Source organism: Epinephelus fuscoguttatus, linkage group LG9 (assembly GCF_011397635.1).
Source record: "Epinephelus fuscoguttatus linkage group LG9, E.fuscoguttatus.final_Chr_v1".
Lineage (NCBI taxonomy): Eukaryota > Metazoa > Chordata > Actinopteri > Perciformes > Serranidae > Epinephelus > Epinephelus fuscoguttatus.
In genome coordinates, this window is record NC_064760.1 from 18,324,182 (window position 1) to 18,342,025 (window position 17,844).

The 17,844-nt window shown below is 41.5% G+C and overlaps 1 protein-coding gene across 9 annotated transcripts in view; it reads right to left on the reverse strand.

Annotated features, from left to right (window-relative positions):
• Positions 1-17,844, reverse strand: part of map7d3 (MAP7 domain containing 3) — a 32,789-nt gene continuing 14,945 nt past the window's right edge. For 5 of the 9 annotated variants that reach the window (XM_049586630.1, XM_049586628.1, XM_049586623.1 and 2 more), the window contains 11 exons: positions 16,883-17,008; positions 14,115-14,254; positions 10,174-10,304; positions 9,811-10,031; positions 7,467-7,596; positions 6,938-7,223; positions 6,759-6,812; positions 5,837-5,918; positions 5,436-5,604; positions 3,601-3,884; positions 1-3,512 (listed from right to left, as the gene is read on the reverse strand). In XM_049586630.1, coding sequence (XP_049442587.1) covers positions 3,505-3,512; positions 3,601-3,884; positions 5,436-5,604; positions 5,837-5,918; positions 6,759-6,812; positions 6,938-7,223; positions 7,467-7,596; positions 9,811-10,031; positions 10,174-10,304; positions 14,115-14,254; positions 16,883-17,008 — 1,631 coding nt within the window. In that variant the 3' untranslated portion in view covers positions 1-3,504. The remainder of the gene's footprint in view (positions 3,513-3,600; positions 3,885-5,435; positions 5,605-5,836; positions 5,919-6,758; positions 6,813-6,937; positions 7,224-7,466; positions 7,597-9,810; positions 10,032-10,173; positions 10,305-14,114; positions 14,255-16,882; positions 17,009-17,844) is intronic. The other 4 variants (XM_049586627.1, XM_049586622.1, XM_049586625.1 and 1 more) reach the window with 3 other exon arrangements.

The following is a 17,844-nucleotide window of genomic DNA, read 5'->3' on the forward strand; positions in this document are numbered from 1 at the left end:
TGTTTTTGCAAGACTTTATTTGTTTAACAGTTTGTATCATCTCAGTACACTTTAGATATATTTACAGTACAAATCTTACTTGTGGACAGGGCTTTGTTAGGTTCGTAAATCTTCCAGAGAAATATTCATATTCACAAAGTTGCCCTGGTTGGGTAGACTGATTGTCGAGGCCGAGGTAAGGACAAGCTTTCTTAGTTAACTGTGATACAATAAAAATACTAAATCTCAATCTAAGGCACCGTTTCTATCCTATTGTTAAAGACAACTTTGTGGACTCAGAGCAGTCAGCTCTACTCGAGCCCCCGAAGATGCAGCAGGACCTGGAATAGATACAGTATCTGTTCAAGCAGCAGCTACAACAGCCTCCCCAACATGTGCTACTCGTGGAAAGAGGAGTACGAAAGGTTTGGGTTATGTATGAGACTTCTAGAACATCTGGGAAGGAACAAATTACTTTCCACCAGAATATCACACAACTCTCCTACGAGTCTGTACAGTAAAGCTCCTTCTGTTCCCAGTAACCATTCTCTAAACATAGCGAGTAATTTGTGACAGTGCAAAGAGTCTCATGTTTTCTAGATGAATAATGGATGAAAGCCAAAAAGCTCAGAGACAGTAAATAATGGAGGACGGTTTATGGAGTCTGTTACATTCTTTAAGCTTATTAATCAAAGCTAAGATCTAAAGCCCCTAGTCTTTATGTACAAAGAGATTTTTAGTTAGCCAGCAGAGAGAACAAGGCAAAAATCAAGGTCCCCAAACCTCGTGCTTGGACTGTCCAAGCATCGGGAATTTCAAGATTTCAATACAGTTCATGAAAAATCCAAAAGAGAAAGAAAAGTCTGACCCATGTCATATTTTGTTTTGTGGATGTACCCTGCCTCGAAGAACAGTTAAGACCTGAGCTGATATGCCTACCAAAACTATCCGACAACATCCCCACATCCTTTCACATCATATAAAACATATGTTGATGAATTAAAAGCGTCACAAAGAGGCACAGCCTTCACTCTCATCATGGGTCAGACATGTTGCTGAGGGCTGGAACAACTCGTCATCAAAATGTGTTAAGTCTCTGTGAGGCAGTATTCAGGATCAGGGTTTGGGGATATGGGGCTGAAAGCTCTCAAACATACACACAAATACACGCAACAGATTTTTAGAAACAAATAGTGGGTCCCCACTTGGCCCCTTGTTTTTTTGCAGAGCTTGTGTGGATAAGGGTTTCATCTAAATTTTTCCAGGCTGCCCAAACGTAACCTGACTACCCCGTCGCAGGGCACGATTCAAACAGAAACCTAACATATAGCACAGTCACATACACAGAGACTTCAATGATCCACATCCTGACGCCACTCCGTCCTACACATGGCTTCATTTGCCTAATACTGATTATATACACAATACAATAACACTTAAATATATGTAGAAATGTATTTTCATATATAAACAAACAGCCAAATTTTATATTATAAAAATAATTGAAATGTGTTTTACTGGGATGTAGCAGCTAGTGTGTTGGGAATTTTCAATGACTGTTAATAATAACGAGAAATAAGTGTAGGTGATGAAAGAGCTGCACGGACAGAGGGATGGAGGATGGATGGAGGAGTGTGTGTGGATGTGTTGGTAAACCTCAAGTTAAAACCAGATAATTGAAAACCTGATTTTTTAGTTTCAGCCAAACATTTGAGGTCAGTTCAGTAACAAACGCAAACTGTGTTTATGAATAATTCACCCTTAAAATGATCATTTCTTTATCAATTACTCAACTCACGTCATGTTGAATACACAGAACTTTTTTCTCACAAGCCTCCTCTACAAAGATTTTAAAGATGAAGGAAATTCTTGCCAGACTCCTTTGACAAAACCAGTAATTTTACATTATTGACCACAGGAGTTGCTGGTATATCGCTGCCTCGATCAGTTAGTTTGTGTTTGTTGTGGGACTTTGGTGAATCAAAACTCACCCGTTAATACGCCAACGTCACACAATAACACAAACTAACAAACTGATAGAGGTAGTAGACCAGCAGCTCCTGTGTTCAGCGAGGTAAAATTACTGTTTTTGTCAATGGAGTCTGGCTTTGAAGAGAGAATTATTCAGTTCCCGTTAGAAAAGCCTTTTCATTTGGGAAGTACCGAGCACACCACCGAATAATATTGTTAAACATGGACCCCTTAGACTTAAATTCATTGAGAATTTTCTCCGCTTTGGATTTGTCAGTCACCGGAGGCATGCCAGAAAAAATATTCCTCAGACGAGGTGAGCAACTGATAGACAAATGATTATTCTGTGGGTGAAGTTTTCCTTTAAGAAGCTCAGATGCAGCTATGAATGAAACTAAAGGACTTAATCTGTTAAGACACTATGTCGCAGCTATGGTTATTCAAACAGTTGTGTGATGCAAATGCAGTTGGTGGAGATGAGACTAAAACTGGATGCAACTCTTCTGATGAAAATAACAATGACGTTGTTAGTAAACATAAATTCTATATACATATGTAAAATAAACAAGACCTTAACGAGCCCTAAATGAACAAACTAATGAAACTTCACTGAACATGTGATTTCACTAGTGTTGTGAATGAATCTCAACACTTCAGATTTAAATGTAACAGTTGGAGTTGTGCTCCTGATGCCCTCTAGCGCCCAGAGAAGGAAACACACAGTTAGAGAGTTTGGGAGAGTATGGGGCTGAGAGGACAGAGCTCTGTGGAGTATGAATACAGAATCTACTCCCAAGTGTTAAGCACATGACGACCTAAACTGTGCGTGAATGAGCTTCAGCACAAGCACTTTAGCAGAGTCACACTTAAGAATTAGAAGTTGGGGGAAAATGGTAAGGCCATATTGCTGGATGCTGCGAAAAGCAGCCGGTCAAGTAAATTTAGATGAATCACATGCGAAACCTGGGATGCTATCCCCACCAACCCTCCCGACAGAACAGAAAGTATTAATGTTCCTTCCTTTAACTGACGATATTCAATTCACACAGCCGAATGTGCATGTGTCCTGGAATATTCTCATACGAGAGAAAACAAAAAGACTAAACATATGATAACAATAATTACAATAACAAAGGAGCCAAAATTAATAAATTACAACAAATGCACCCCTGACAAAGACAAACTCTTAAAAAACATCATCAAATGTGGACAATGACATAGAAAAACAAATCTGGAGAACTAAACACAAGAGGAAGAGGAAAGAGACCTGAAGCGAGTGTGTTGAAGGACTAAATGGAATTTCCCTGAAGCATTACGTTTTGTTTTTCTTTAGATATATATGATTTTAATATATTTGTTTCCTCATAATGTGGGGTGCAAATGTAGCACTTGGGGTGGTCTCTCCGCTTCACCTTGTGCTCCTCCCTCTGGAAGAGAAGGAGGAGAAAGAGGAAGAAGCTGTTTGGAACTGGTAGAGGACTTTTTTAAGGAGCTCAGCTGGACAGGAACTTTTCGAGTGCAACGGTAAGAGGCTTCTCAGTGACGGCTGCAGCATCACATCTCTACGGAGACACAGGAAGATAGGGTTATATTTTAAGAAGACTGTGTCAATATTTCCAAACAGATGAATAAGTGTAAGTGACTCCTCACCTGACAGGGCTTCTATGGACTGATTGGAGGAATGCAGGGTGACGGGGGTTCCCTTGTCCTCGAAGGCTACCCTGGTCCCATCTGAGCTCCCGTCACAGTTGATCAGGACCTGGTTACAGTCCTCGGCCTCGATGAGGGGCCGAGTCTTGGAGTGGACGTTGAGGTCAATGAGCTCCTCAAAGCTCCACTGGTTGGATTTACCGTTGAGACCTGAGACCAACCCCACCTTGGCGGAGTCATTCAGGAACTCCGAGCCCTCAACTAGGCGGCCCTTAGGGACTGGACTGAGTGGGAGAGAGGAAGTGGGAGGCTGTTAGGAACGTGCTTTGGGAGATGAAAGACAGCTTTGTCACAAAGTGAGAGGTTCGAGAAGTGAATACATGATGACGGAGAGATATCCACCCTGAGACTTTTTCGGTTATGATCATATTCTGGTTTACATGAGCAGAGGGAAATTGGATTATTCATATTCCCTGTATACATGAGAAATTGTAGTAATCTGGTAACTGATTGCTGATTGATTGCTTGATTGTTTGGTGCAACGTGGTAATAAAAACTGAGTCAGTCATTTTCCCATCTTGTTGCTCCAACAAAATCAAACATGTTTAATTTTACTGCGAGGTTTTTAGGCTTGGCTCATGCAAATAATGAAGTTCAATGATGTGAACATTGTCAACAACCAATAGCTGCGCTCTCCCCATTACTAAAAAAGAAACAGCGAACCAGGTAGACAGTAAACGTACGCATGGATTGTAATGGCTGATTTATGGTAATGCACTTTACACTTTTAAAGAGTGTCACTTGACAGAATTTAAAGAGCAACATGACATTTTAAATTTATGCTTGGGTGAAAGGCTTCAGTGGTCTCCATGGTAATAAGAGACCTGTTTTTTTTAAGGCCCAAATGAATTTCTGTCACGTTTAGTGAAGTGTAATCAGCACGGAGAGCTGTTTAAAATCACACAAATATTCAGCTGTATATATGTTACAATTAGTAAAATCAATAACTACAAACACTGTTGATTTGTTTTCCATGGTTCTGACTTGAAAACTATTTTGGTTAGTAAATGTCTGCTGTCAGTCAGCCTGGTGAAGGCAATCTGACCAGCTGTTGTGCTCTCAGCTCCCAAGGAGCTCTGTCCACAGAAGCAGCTGTTTCCTGCTGAATGCAGGCCAGAGTTGGTGTGGACTGAAAACTACTATCTCCATGGCAATGACAGTAACAGTGTCAGTCACACTGTGCAACAAAATATGATGATGTCTGCGACATAACAAACTTCTGCGCACCATGAAAGAGAAGTGTAACTTATGGGCAGAATCAGGCTGACAATAAAGACTTTCCATCCTATCGTATAGTACTCCAGGTAGCGTATTCGGGGTTCTCATAAATGGGATAAAGGCTTATCCCAGTTTCTGAAAGTTAGATATGGTGATGACATGCTCAAATATATCAATAGATAGTCCAAAAACCTGATCATCAAAGGGTTATCAATGTCTATAAACACACTCATTGTGTTAGTCTATCTCAGCTCCGAGCCAATCTTTACTACTGAAGAAGAAAATCCTTAAAAATCAGTCACAAATGTATAGTTTTATTTTTTTGAAGTCAGTTATCAGTATGTTATTTCCTAAAGCAGCTGGGGGGTGTGGTATTTTAACAAACAATAAACTGATGTGACAAAAATGGTGCTTTTCTTGAGTTAATGTGAGGCTGCTGGTGTGAGGGAAACCAATACATTTTGATCCTTTTTTGCCTTTATACCATTTTCAGCACTAAACAATTACAATACCGTCAGCACCACTCTGAGCAGTTTCTGTGAGTTTATGATCTTTACCTTACTGCCTGAGTCTCATCTGTGCTTATGCCATTGTTATTCTCCTTGTCGTCTGTCTCTGGTTTTCCGTTCACACTACCCAGAGGCTCATGGCGCTCTGCCATCGGTTCACCACAGGACAGATCACATCCATCTTTGTCATCCTCCACGGTGATGTCATCTGTCTGGCCTATGATGTCAATAGAGAAGTAGAATTGGATCAGACAAGTCATAAGTCATGTTACACTATGTAAATTCACACAAACAAAACACTGATGTAAAGTATATGCAAACAAACTCGCAGAGGGGAAGACACACCTTCACGCTCAGTGATAAAATAACAAATTCAAAAATGCCATGATGCATGAATCTTCATGCATTCTGACAACATGAACCTGCCATGAGAGGATGAGAACACTTACTCTGGGTTTCATAGTTTATCTGGTCCTCTCCGTCCTCTCCTTCCTCTCCATCCTCCTGTTTATCGTCATCTCCTGCTTCTCTCTACGCAGGAGGTACAAACAACATGTTGACATTAGACTCACAAGTCAGTCTTTAGACACTTTGCTTAACTAAAGCTCTCCCTGATTTTGTGTTTAGATGGGCGGATACAATTTCAGAGTTTAAAAAAACTCCCTATGTTGCAGAACCAATAGTAAATCTGCAGGGCGGTCCTTGGTGGCTCACTGAACTCTTGTGCTTGTAAACATAGTCCCACTAGAAACACGTGTAGCAGTACAAAATGGCTCAGCCGCGCTCGCAGAAAACGGCGTTTTAGTTAGTGGATGTTTGTCGCATTTGCGGCGACACATTCTCGCCAACTAAAAGAAACAAACATAATCTTTTACAAGGCCATGACTCATCCATCCAGCCGGACTATAGAGGGAATCACCTTGTTGTTTGTTTAGCAGCAAAGCTAACATCAGGACGTCACCTGTTAAAAGCCTCCTGTTGTCGGATATGACATGAAACTACTCCAGTTAGCTCAATCATGTTGCAACTAAGACATCCGCTGGGAAAAAAATTTTCTTCACGGATGAGTACACGTTTGATAAAATGGAGTTTAATCTCTTGGCATCCATTTTCAAACTCTCTGTGTGTTTGTTTCCTTGCGGATGAGAAAAGGGGGAACGCACATTTCCGAGGAGGCGTGTTCTTTTCAAAAATGCAAGAGGCGTTGCTTTGTTGCCGGCCATTTTCGCCGGTGTGGTAAACTCACTTTAGAAAGGAGTGTCCCCAGACTATCAGAAGGCGGAGATCTCTGATTGTCTGGTGGCGAGACTATGTTAACATACACCTCGGTGCACATCATGTTCTCCGCAGGCTGAATGAATGTGAGCTCACCTTCAAGTCATTTTGGTCCCCTCTTCTGGTTCTCTTCATTATCTCTTCAATCCTCTGCAATGGAAAAATAAAGCATTTGTTTTAAATTACTTAAAATACTATGTTGCCATTGTGGTCAGGGCTCTCAGAGGAGACTCTGGTCTATCAAAACATTCTCTTCTTCATCAGTCTATGCATACCTTCTTCCTCTCCATTCGTTCCTGCTGGTTCTGCTGCATGATGCGGTCTCTCTCCTGACGGACTCTCTCTGCCTCCTCCAGGGCTCTGGCCTCAGCCTCCTCCCGTTCCTTCTGGAGCTCAGCCTGTTTCAATGCCTCCTCTTCCGCCATTCTCACCCGCTCCTCCTCTGCTAGACGAGCCTCTTCCTCCTCTCTAATTTTCCTCTCCTCTGCAAGTATCTTCTCCTCCTCCAGGCGTTTCAGTCGAGCCTCCTCTGCTAAACGCATCTCCTCTTCCTTTCTCACCCTGGGAGAGTAAAGAAACAGCAGCAAATGGCTTGAAAGCGTACTCACAAATGAATGCAGTTCATAGCTAAAAGTGGACATGTAGGACATCACTTTCAACAGTATGAATACTTTTAGTCTTAGGTAAAAAAAAAATGCTGTTGTTCAAACTAGTGACCTTTCTCATTTGTCTTCTGCTTTGTTGATGGTACTTCACTGTCACACACAATTTAAGAGATTCACTGAAAAATTCCAAAAGTCTTACTTCTCCTCTTCCTCTCTCTGTATCCTGAGCTGCTCCTCTCTTTCCTTCTGCTCTCGCATCAGCCTGCGGTTCTCTGCCAGGATCTTGGCTGCTTCAGCGGCTGAGTTGGTGCCCGTCGAGGCTTTAGAGTCTGGCAGGTGGGAAGACAAATATAGAGAAAGCATTAAGCACTTCTTGTCACCCTGTCACCCATTTCTCAGAGTAGTGCTGACCCGAGGCCACAGCATCTGGCCCTTCACAGGATGCAGTGACTCGAGGATGAATGATGAGAAGAGAGCAAACCAGGATGGTGGTGGAGGAGGTTGGTTGTGACATGAGCCCTTTCTACACAGCGATCTGTAATATTTCAGCAACAAAGACTATTTATTACGCTGGCCTTGCTTTTTTACACAGATCCAAACAATGTTGGCATAATGCCACTCCAGTGTGTGATTTTAGATAGCATGGTGGCATTCTAGAAGCACAAGAAACATACACTGCTAAATATAAATGAGCGTACCAAAACCGTGCCACCAACCACAATTTTGTTGTTACATCTTTAAAATGGATACACTGGAAAATGGTCTCTGCCCAGCTGAACAGAGTAATAAACCATTCCTAAGCTCTTTTGTCTTGCAGAGCATATTTGTCTCCAAGAGGTGGCAGCAGCAACAACCTCAGATCTGTAACAGGATGTGACTCCAGCTGGAATCTAATAGGTCTCCTGTTCCACTGAGATTTATTGGAAACTGAGCTGCTGCCACGTCAGTTTGCAACACACACACACACACACACACACACACACACACACACACACACACACACACACACACACACACACACACTTTGGTACTGTACATGATCTGTCTATTAAATCAGATGATAATACTAAACCGACTGCTCTATGAGGCAGTATTAAACTGTGATCACATGATCTCCTGCTCAAAATCATGATGCTACTGTAAGCATCACTGATAACATAGGGAACAAAGACCTTTTACTCATTCTGTTTCCCGTGCAATAAATATCATAATATTGTTAATTAGGGTTGAGCCGATTACTCGGATAAAACGAGTATCTGGTACAGATAATGTACTTGTTACGAGTATGATTATCATACAAGTAAAATGTGTCATTACCTGTACTCGTGATGAAGGATGGTTAAATGCATGGTTAAATTTAATGTGTTACAGTTGTGATAAAAAAATGATCTGAAGCTCAATTCTGAGGCTGTTCTGTAAATACTTTTCTCATAAGTAATAAATATTGCAATATCTGATCAATCCATATAAATTTCAGACTTAAAATAGCAACTTCCGATTAGGCCCAACCCACTTTAGGTTTAACTCCATCCACAACAGACATAAACCCGGCCATTTCGAGTACAGATACAGATAATTTAGTTGGTTGAAAAGATACAGACACAGATACAGATAATGGTGAACTCGCTCATCCCTATTGTTAATATTCTCATGTCTTTTCTGCAGCTTTAATATTTTTTTATATTTTTTAATCAAAGCTATTTTTTGTTTTCTGCAAATTCAACAATTTATTAATGCACAGCCCCCACCTCTGCAATTTCTTTTGAATCTACAAGCTCTTGCTGTTTTATTTCCTCCTTTTAATTGCTTTTACAAGTGCAACTCTTTTGGCTGAAACATGGCAATGTCAGGTGATGCAGCAGGGGCTTTCATTGCTGCTAGTTCTCTGAAGTCAGTTTGGTGTTTCTGGACCTTTAAATCAAGTGCCACAGGCTGAAGCTAACAACAGTGACGTGCAAAAAACAATATTTTGTCTCTGAACAATTTAACAATGTCTGACAATTTAATCAATAATAATAATATTGCAACAAAACTTTACTCTCCTAGTAATTAAGTGGATCAGCAATAACAGTTTGCCAGATATGAGCAAATGAAAAATTAAATATAATTTGAATCTTTAAAATAATACGGAATACAACTTAAATGTGATAATAGATGAAGATTGACATTTCTACTTTAGAAAATGATTAAATGGAGGATGACCAGCAGGAAGCCTTCCTGTCGGAACAAACTTTACTTGCAACAGCAGGTTTCAGCTTATCTAGCTGTGTCATTTACTTCCTGCCCTGAATATGACAGCATGTCTTGATGCACCAGTGCAAACATCCTGGTTGCCAGAATAACAATCAGCCTCTGCAAATATTGAAACTGACTATTTAAAAATCAGTCAGCTGACCACGCTGTGAGGTCTGCCTTTATATGCACCTGTTTTTATTGTTGTATACTATTGTGAAAGACCTTCTGCAGTGTTAGATATAACTTTATGAAGCACAATAAAACATTTATATTGTGGACCGCATTCTTATCACTGAGAATTTGCTCACCATCTTTGTCTTTGGTCTTGCTGGACTCAGAGGACTGTGGAGACACAGCCTGGACAGGACACAGATCCTTGGGCTTGGAGTCCCTCTTCCGCAAGATGGGAGGTCCTGTTGGAGTGAGAGCTGGTTTCTGGATAGGTGGAGGTTTAGCCGACATAGGCTGAGGGGATGGGGGACGTTGTTTCATTGCACCCGGTGAGGGTGGGCGTGTCTTCGGACTTTGCCTGCAGAAACAAAGAACGATTGTCTCCATTTGTGTTTTATAATGAAATCAAAATAAAAGGCTACATACAAACTGTCAAATAAAAAAATTGAGAGAAATATCACTAAATCACATGAGCTGTTGGAAAATGGCTGTCGTCTTACTTGGATGCTGTTGGGGATGGGGTCCTCTTCGGGGCGGGGTTGGGTGCTGGGGATGGTGAACGGTTGCGTCCCAGGGTAGAAGATGGGGAGGGGGGACGTTGCCTTCCAGGCGATGTAAACTGCTTGTCCTTCTGTAGTTCCACAGAGATGGGAAAGAAGGTCATTCATAAAAATCACTGAACAAGGATCATGGTTAAAAACTCAGAAGTTATCCTTACAAACACCTCTTCCTATTGTCATTGTTAATTCAAGTATCATTGCGTATCAACAAAACTTGTAAATCATCTAGGGCTGCCCCTTGAAAGTCAGAGATTCTAATCGTTAGTCAGAGACCCCTCCGTCGACTGAGATTTCTTCAAGGCCGGCGGTCGCCTTTTTTTCCCCCTTTTGCCAGTTGGTCTGCTATGCAGTATACATCTGGTGACGTTTTGGTCCCCAGATTTTGCGGCAGAGTGAGCTTTCTTGACTGATGGGCTATCTTTAATCGGTGTGGATGCTTACATCGTTATAGTTATCATTCTTGGTGTGGACAGACCTTTACTCACTATGACCTGTTGGTCTGTGCCAGTTATTCCCAACAGGTTTGTGACTTCTTAAAATTAAATAGTAAAATACTTGTAATTCCTCATCACAGCTCACAGCCTTGATGTGGACATAAATATGGAGCACTTAAACCAAACAGTGACCTGTTTTTTCTCAGATTGTGTCATATTAAATATTTTAGAGGCCCCTGAGGGGTGTATGTATCCAGTATTATGGAAGACTATTTTGTGTAGCAGAAACACTGCATATGTTCTTACTAAATTAACTCCATTAACCATCTTGTAATTCCTGATGTTGATCTTGGGACAGCATAAAAGGGTCTGCCTCCTGAGGTTGGCAACCACTGGTCTATTCAACCAAATTATCTTTACATTTGGACAGAATCACGAGTTCGCCTAAAGAAATGAAAATACACAAAAAACAAAAATCTCGATTATAATAAAGTAACTATAGTAACAAAGGACAGTTTCACTTTTTTTTAAATCTGCCTTTTTTGGTTTCAATATCAGTTCAAACAATGACAGAGTGCTGGTGTAAAGGAGCCATGGATCAAGTTTTAATTCATCTATTTTTAATGCTCATGTGCTAAGTTTGGAGCTGCAAAACATGATGACAAAGGGCACAGCAGGGTCAACCATGTGACACTCAGACAGACAGAAATATACAGTATTGCCCTTTCATCAGGCCTTTAGTAGTTTGCAGTTCAAATTTAGATACAATGCATTTTATGTATTCAAGTAAGAAATTGCTCTTACAATAAAGTGCATTAACTTTGGTCACACAGCTTGACCATTATTCTCAGGGGAGGACGGGAGGGAAAAGCAGGACAGTAAACAAGCGATTGGTGTACAGTTTCATAACAGGGACAACAAGGCATTCATTTCCTATTAATGTCAATATAGCACTGAAGCAAAAACAGCACACAGACACAGTGTCGCTGTAAGAGGTCTAGAAGTAATCTCAAAGACACACACAGCTGTAACTTTAGCATAAGGACCTTAAACCTGTCCTCATACCCCTTCGTAAGCAAAGGAAGGAACCTACATAAGCCCCTTTCACACATGTACTGCAAACCTGATATTTTCGAGACATTACCCAAGAGAGCTGTATGTGAGAACACAAATGTCTTAATCAGTCGGCTCGGACAACAGGTGTCAAACAGACTTTATCCTGCCAGCTCCCTAGTGCAAAGTCTGTGTAATGTCCGACTGAGTCCATGTGTGAATGGAGCAGGTTATTATCCGTAGAATTTACAGCAAGTAGGCGTGTTGATGAGGGGTCTATCATGAAGACTGTGCGAAACCGGATGAAAACAGACATCAGAGGATGAAGAAAACAGCCACTTACACAAAAATGGAAATGACAGTGTCTAACTGGAGAGATGGCAAGATTTGGGAATCTGATGGTATGACTCTATGCTGAAAATAGTCAGACAAATGCCACCCCTCAACTAAACCATAGGTGTATTTCCAGTGGGTGAGAACGCTTCTGACACAGACAATCCCCTGTTGTGTGCCACCCATGTATACCTTTTAAACATTTGTTAAAAGGAAAGCCTCCACTGTACACAGGAAGCCTAACTCAGCTGACGTGGCAGACACAATTTAACCACAGTGTCTCACAATGCCTGAGTGACAGGCTGTGCAATTCAATTATCTCCACACCAATCTGTGCATGCGGAGGAGAGAAGACAATGAAATGGTGAGGAAAGTCAAAAGGCTTTACACATTAGGCCCCAGTGTCAGGGTGGGGTCTGCTTTGCATGGTCTGATTTGTCCATAATGAGGCCACTGTGGATCCCTTTGTCTCATGCTATGACAATGAGGCCCTTCACATCCACAGAGGCTGAGGACGACAGGCAGGTTATGAGTAAGAAAGAGAGAAAGCCAGGCATTAGGGGCCACCAAGTGAGAACATCTGAGGCATCACTTAAGAGTAGCAGTAACTAGGGTAGCATTTTGGCCATGTATGAACAAGTTTATATTATGAGTGACCACAAAAAGCCAGAGCACAGCTGGAGGAACAACATTTCCCTATGGTTAGCATCCTGCAGAAGTACTTTGACAGGCAAATGTAGCCGGATATGTGCATATAAATCAGAGTCTTTGGTGCCTGCTGAGCAATGTCACTTCGATGTAGGAAAGAATGCACTTGTAGTCACTACGCAAGGCATCTGTATGCCTGGAAAAGGTGTCCATCTCTTCCAGTGATACCAGTAATTAAATTGTGCCCATCACTAAAACGTCTTTATGGTCTATCCATATTTTCCAAGTCAAATTAGATGACTTTCCCATGGAAATAAAACCACACTACTGCTGGTATTCGAAAAGCGTAACACGGTTTTACAAACACAGCACTATTCCCCAGTAACTTCAATATTCTGCATGATATTCTCTCTTTTGTTTTGACAATATAACTTATTTCTATAACCATGGTCCATACATCATATACTGACTTGAACGCGTCTATTATCACTCTGTATTTTGACTATGGATAATATTACAGATACCATCTGAAGCTACACAACAAGGTTACTCTCAATAAATGCAAACTGACTGACTGACTGACTGACAGACAGACACAGGGCTGTAAAATAATTTAACACTATCCTTTTGACCACACAGTTGTATCGTAAATGAATGAATAAAATTCTCGAATTGAGATATCACTGTTGACAGTTACAATCAATATGTCATGAAATATGTCATGTTATAAAAGGGTTTTCTATACCCTCGCATCCAAAATGACTGGACCTACTGAATGAAACGTTATCAAATCATTGGCAACTTTCCCTGCCACTACAATACAACCAAACAGACCACCTGATAACAATATCGGTCGGTCAGCTAGTGCATGCTTTGCCATTCATCACACATGTATGCTAAGTGTCTGCACTGGCATAGCAATATAAAAAAACAGTTTTAGGAGAGGACAAGGATGACATTCAAGAAAAATTCTCTGCTAAGAAAACTTTCACTTCAGATCATTACAGCATTTCTTTTTGTAAATGTCACATTAAATTCAAGTGTCTAATACCTGTAGACACTCCGACAAAGACTGGACAAATGATTTTTGGGACGAATGATTTTCAAGACAATTTTGAACGAAATCGAAGACAATTTGCAAAGTAGACTTTTGGAGATATCATTTCTTTCCCTTGAAGAAGTAGTTTTCTATAGGAATATGGTTATTACAGTAAGTAAGGTCAATCTACTTTTTGCCAACAAGTAAGTGAAAGCATAAAGTAAAAAGTAATAAGTTCAGTCGTAGGTTTAAAGACTTGTAACATCACAAATGGTGGCTTTCACACAGAAGAGCTTGACTCATTTTGGTTCTGCAAACACCCTGCGCTGTGAGCCAGCAGTTCTAGCAACATTAACATGAAGAGGTGTTCTCACCAGTGAAGGGTCGAGGGCTCCATCAGCTGACACAGACGTGGTCATTCCGCTCTTCTGTCGGTCAATGCTGCGGCTGCGCACGGGTCCCCGCGGTGGGTGCAGGGGACTGGCAGAGGCTGAGCGAGGACACAGGTGACACTCTGGTAAAGGAAACAGTCATCGCAGGGCCAGAGGAGCACAACCAATAGGAGGCGTGACAAGCGGCCGAGTTGGGCAGCAAAGCAGCAAAAAGCCAAATGAATGAAAAGAGAGGGTGGATGGGGAAGAGAGAGGGGGAATGTGGGAGAGAAAGAGAGAACGGGGAAGGGAGGGCAGATGATGGGTAAGAGAAATGCAGGACAGTGTTTTTGTGAGGGGACAAGAGCACAAAACAAAAGCGATTTGTTAGATGTAGCATTTTAGGCAGGCAATTAGCTTGATTTCTGAAGCTTTGATTGGGCTGGAGATTATAGGAAACATGAGGAGCAGAGAGCAACAATCTCACAGAACACCCAAAAAACTCAACAGGTGCCAAACCCTCTGGACAGATAAGGAACAAACCTGAACACCAAGCACCACAGCACAGTACAACACAGCACAAAGTACACAAAACCTACCACCAACACAGTACAATGAACACTGACACTGCAAACACATACCACACAGATTTATTAGCACACTAAACACACAGTGAATGTTGATAGTGTCATTTGTTGCGTTTGGTTAACTAAAAAATGAGAGTAATGAGCGATCTTTTAATTCTTCCTGCGATCATACTTGAACTCTCCAGACACTGAATACAACATATGCTGTGGCTCCAGGATTGTGACAGGCCCAGTCACAATAATTACATTATCATGTTATTGAGGTCAGCAAAAGTGATCTAGGCCATGTCCATATATTAATGTCCTTGTATTTATATTTGTGTTTGTTCACATAAGAATATAACATTTTGGCCAACATGATGCCAGACTAAACAGCAGGGTTTTCCCAACTGTTTTAAGACTTGGATGCAGCACCTAAGCATTTTTTTCACAGCACCTAAGCTGAACGAACACCTAAAAACTAGGCTAAGACACTACCTTTTGCTGTCATTTCAAGCCCAATGCTTCTCTACTCTCATCTGCTCTTTGTATCAGTTTCACACACCCATTCCGGTGTCTCAATATTTTTAAGAGTTAAAAGTTCATTGCTCCTTGTAAGGGTGTACTTGCATTATTGTGTTATTATATTATCACTGGCAAAAAATGATCTAAAAATGACAATAATATCATTTATCACAGTCATTTCTGGGACAAAATATCCAACAAAAATAGTTATCTTGACAGGCCTATCCATGACAAAGCCATCTCTAGCACAAGCATTGCCTTACAGTTTCCCAAGAATTTAACACACAAATAAATCTCATCTGTATATAAATGGGACCAACTGACCTTAAGTGCTGATAATACGGTGCTCAATAACTAAAACTGTCTTCACCAGAGAGTTAAAGTGTCACCTGGGCACGGAGCGTAAAGACTGTTGTCCACTGTGAGTTTGCTGTGTCAGACTGAGGGATTAGTCATGATAATCTCGAGACCTGGAAAACTCTCGCTGCCACGGCCTGCACACAAATGTGTTCTGTAATTCATTCCGACTGCTCACTGAGCAGCTATGACTGTGAAATTTACCCTGCCACGAGCTACCGCTACTGCTGCTGCTGCTGCTAATGCACATGTGTCATGTTTCTACTGGGGCCATACTTAGCAAAGATCTATAGCTGTTAATGGGTTTGTAATGGCCGATCAATAAACAACACAACCTAAAACCCACACGGGGAATACAGTTGCAGATTTGGAGAGAGTCAGGGCTTTACAGTATGGTTCTTTCCATCTTTAAAAAAAAATGCAGTGTTCATCATAAGATTTGAAACAGGCTGTCTGTGCCTACTTGTATGTATAACCTCAACTGCTACCTTGTGTACTGTAGATCAATCCCATCACAGTGTAACACAGAAGCAGTTCACTTGAAATTTAAGGCATGCAATTCATCCGGTGAGACACAAAAAACAAGCCAGATGGCTTCAGAGCATATTTTACTCCAAAATGCCAGCCCAAAATTTAGTGCCAGAGTGGAGACATACTTAAATTGATTGGTATTACTTCAAGCCCATATAATTTATGGAAGTGCCAGTGATTTCTCTTTCAGCAATGTGTACTGTAGTCCCCGGCACTCTATCCTTACTATGAGAACACATGCAACAGCCCAACAGCTTCATTCTGACGTAACAAGAACCAACAGGTAAGCAGCTTAGAGCAAATCTCCCAGCATGGACCCTGAGGCTCCTCAGATGCAGAGAAATACTCCCAGCCAAGCTGGCCCTGCTCAGCTCAGCTCAGCACACAACAGCCAATTGTGTCAGATCTGAGAGTGCATGTGAGCTGTACCCATGTGTGTCAATATTTACAGAGTAACTATGCTCTCTCACATGAGTGTACTTTGCTGCAAATGATTACTGTACATAAATAGCATAAACAGCTGATCATTACAATAGTGGCTTTTAGACTCGGGAAGCTGTGCAGCGACTTCTGTAAATCCACCATCACTGCCATGAGGCAACCTATTTCATTGTGAGGATTGTTCCAAAAGCATGAGGGTCTGCAGCAGGGCACTGGGATAAGAGCTCAGATCTAGTGAGGTGATACTGCAAGTGAGTGTGTTGACTTTCTACTGATAAAATGAGGATGAGTAGGGACGACTGGGGTTTGCTTCTAGCCATCCTTCCTCTTTGTTTGGGTCTCCTGGTTTACCTGGAGCATTTGTTCCTTCAGCGGACAGGGCGGCGGCGCTCTTGCTCCTAGCTAGTGAGGCCTGGGTGGGGGTGAGCAGGCGACTAAGGACCCCTCCGTCCACAGTGCCGACCGGTGGCCTGCGAGCTACATGGCCGAAAAATCACCCGAAAAACAGAGTGGGAGAAAAAAGAAGCCAAGAAGGAAAGAGTGGATGAGAATGGGGGGTGAAGGCAAAAGGGGGGAAGAGGGGGAGGGTCAATGAAATTTAGAAAGGTCACCATGTGATTTAACCAACAAGAGAGAATCAACATAAACAACCAAAGGTTATGTCTCAATAGTCTTACATGGCTCCACATCAGCTGTCTTTGTTCCGTTAACTTTCAGTGATATTCAACAAAAGGAGCATCATCAATGAGAGACAGTAAGGAGAGCATGCCATGGAAGAGTGCTGAGACAGACCAAAGACTGATTGTCTGGTAACTGAAAATCAGTTAAAACAGTAGTAGACAATGAGGTCAAATCAATGGTCCCTTGAGGTGGAGGGAGGTGTGCTGATGGGAAAAAATAATCCATTAGTGAACTTCAAAATCAGCAGAGGAACACTACTGGGTAGGAAGATGAGAAGTGAAACAAAACCTAAAAGTGACAGGTAAGGGTGCCCCGACTGATTGGCTACCAATCGCTATCAGCCGATATTCATTCTAAATGGATTAGAGACAAGAGACAGAGCACGTGTTGCAAAACACAGATGTCCCTTATACGCACTGGTGTATGTTTGTGCGTGAGTGCCCGCCATCATTGCATCAGTTATATGCTATGAAACAATAACAATAAAGTGTGTTTCATCATATAATGGTACAATAAAAATGTATGTGAAATAAGTTTCACTAAAATGACAATATAAATTATATTGGCTAGCATGTTGTATCAGTGTCGGAGATGGCGGAGTCTGTCAGTGAGTGAAATCACTCTGAACATAC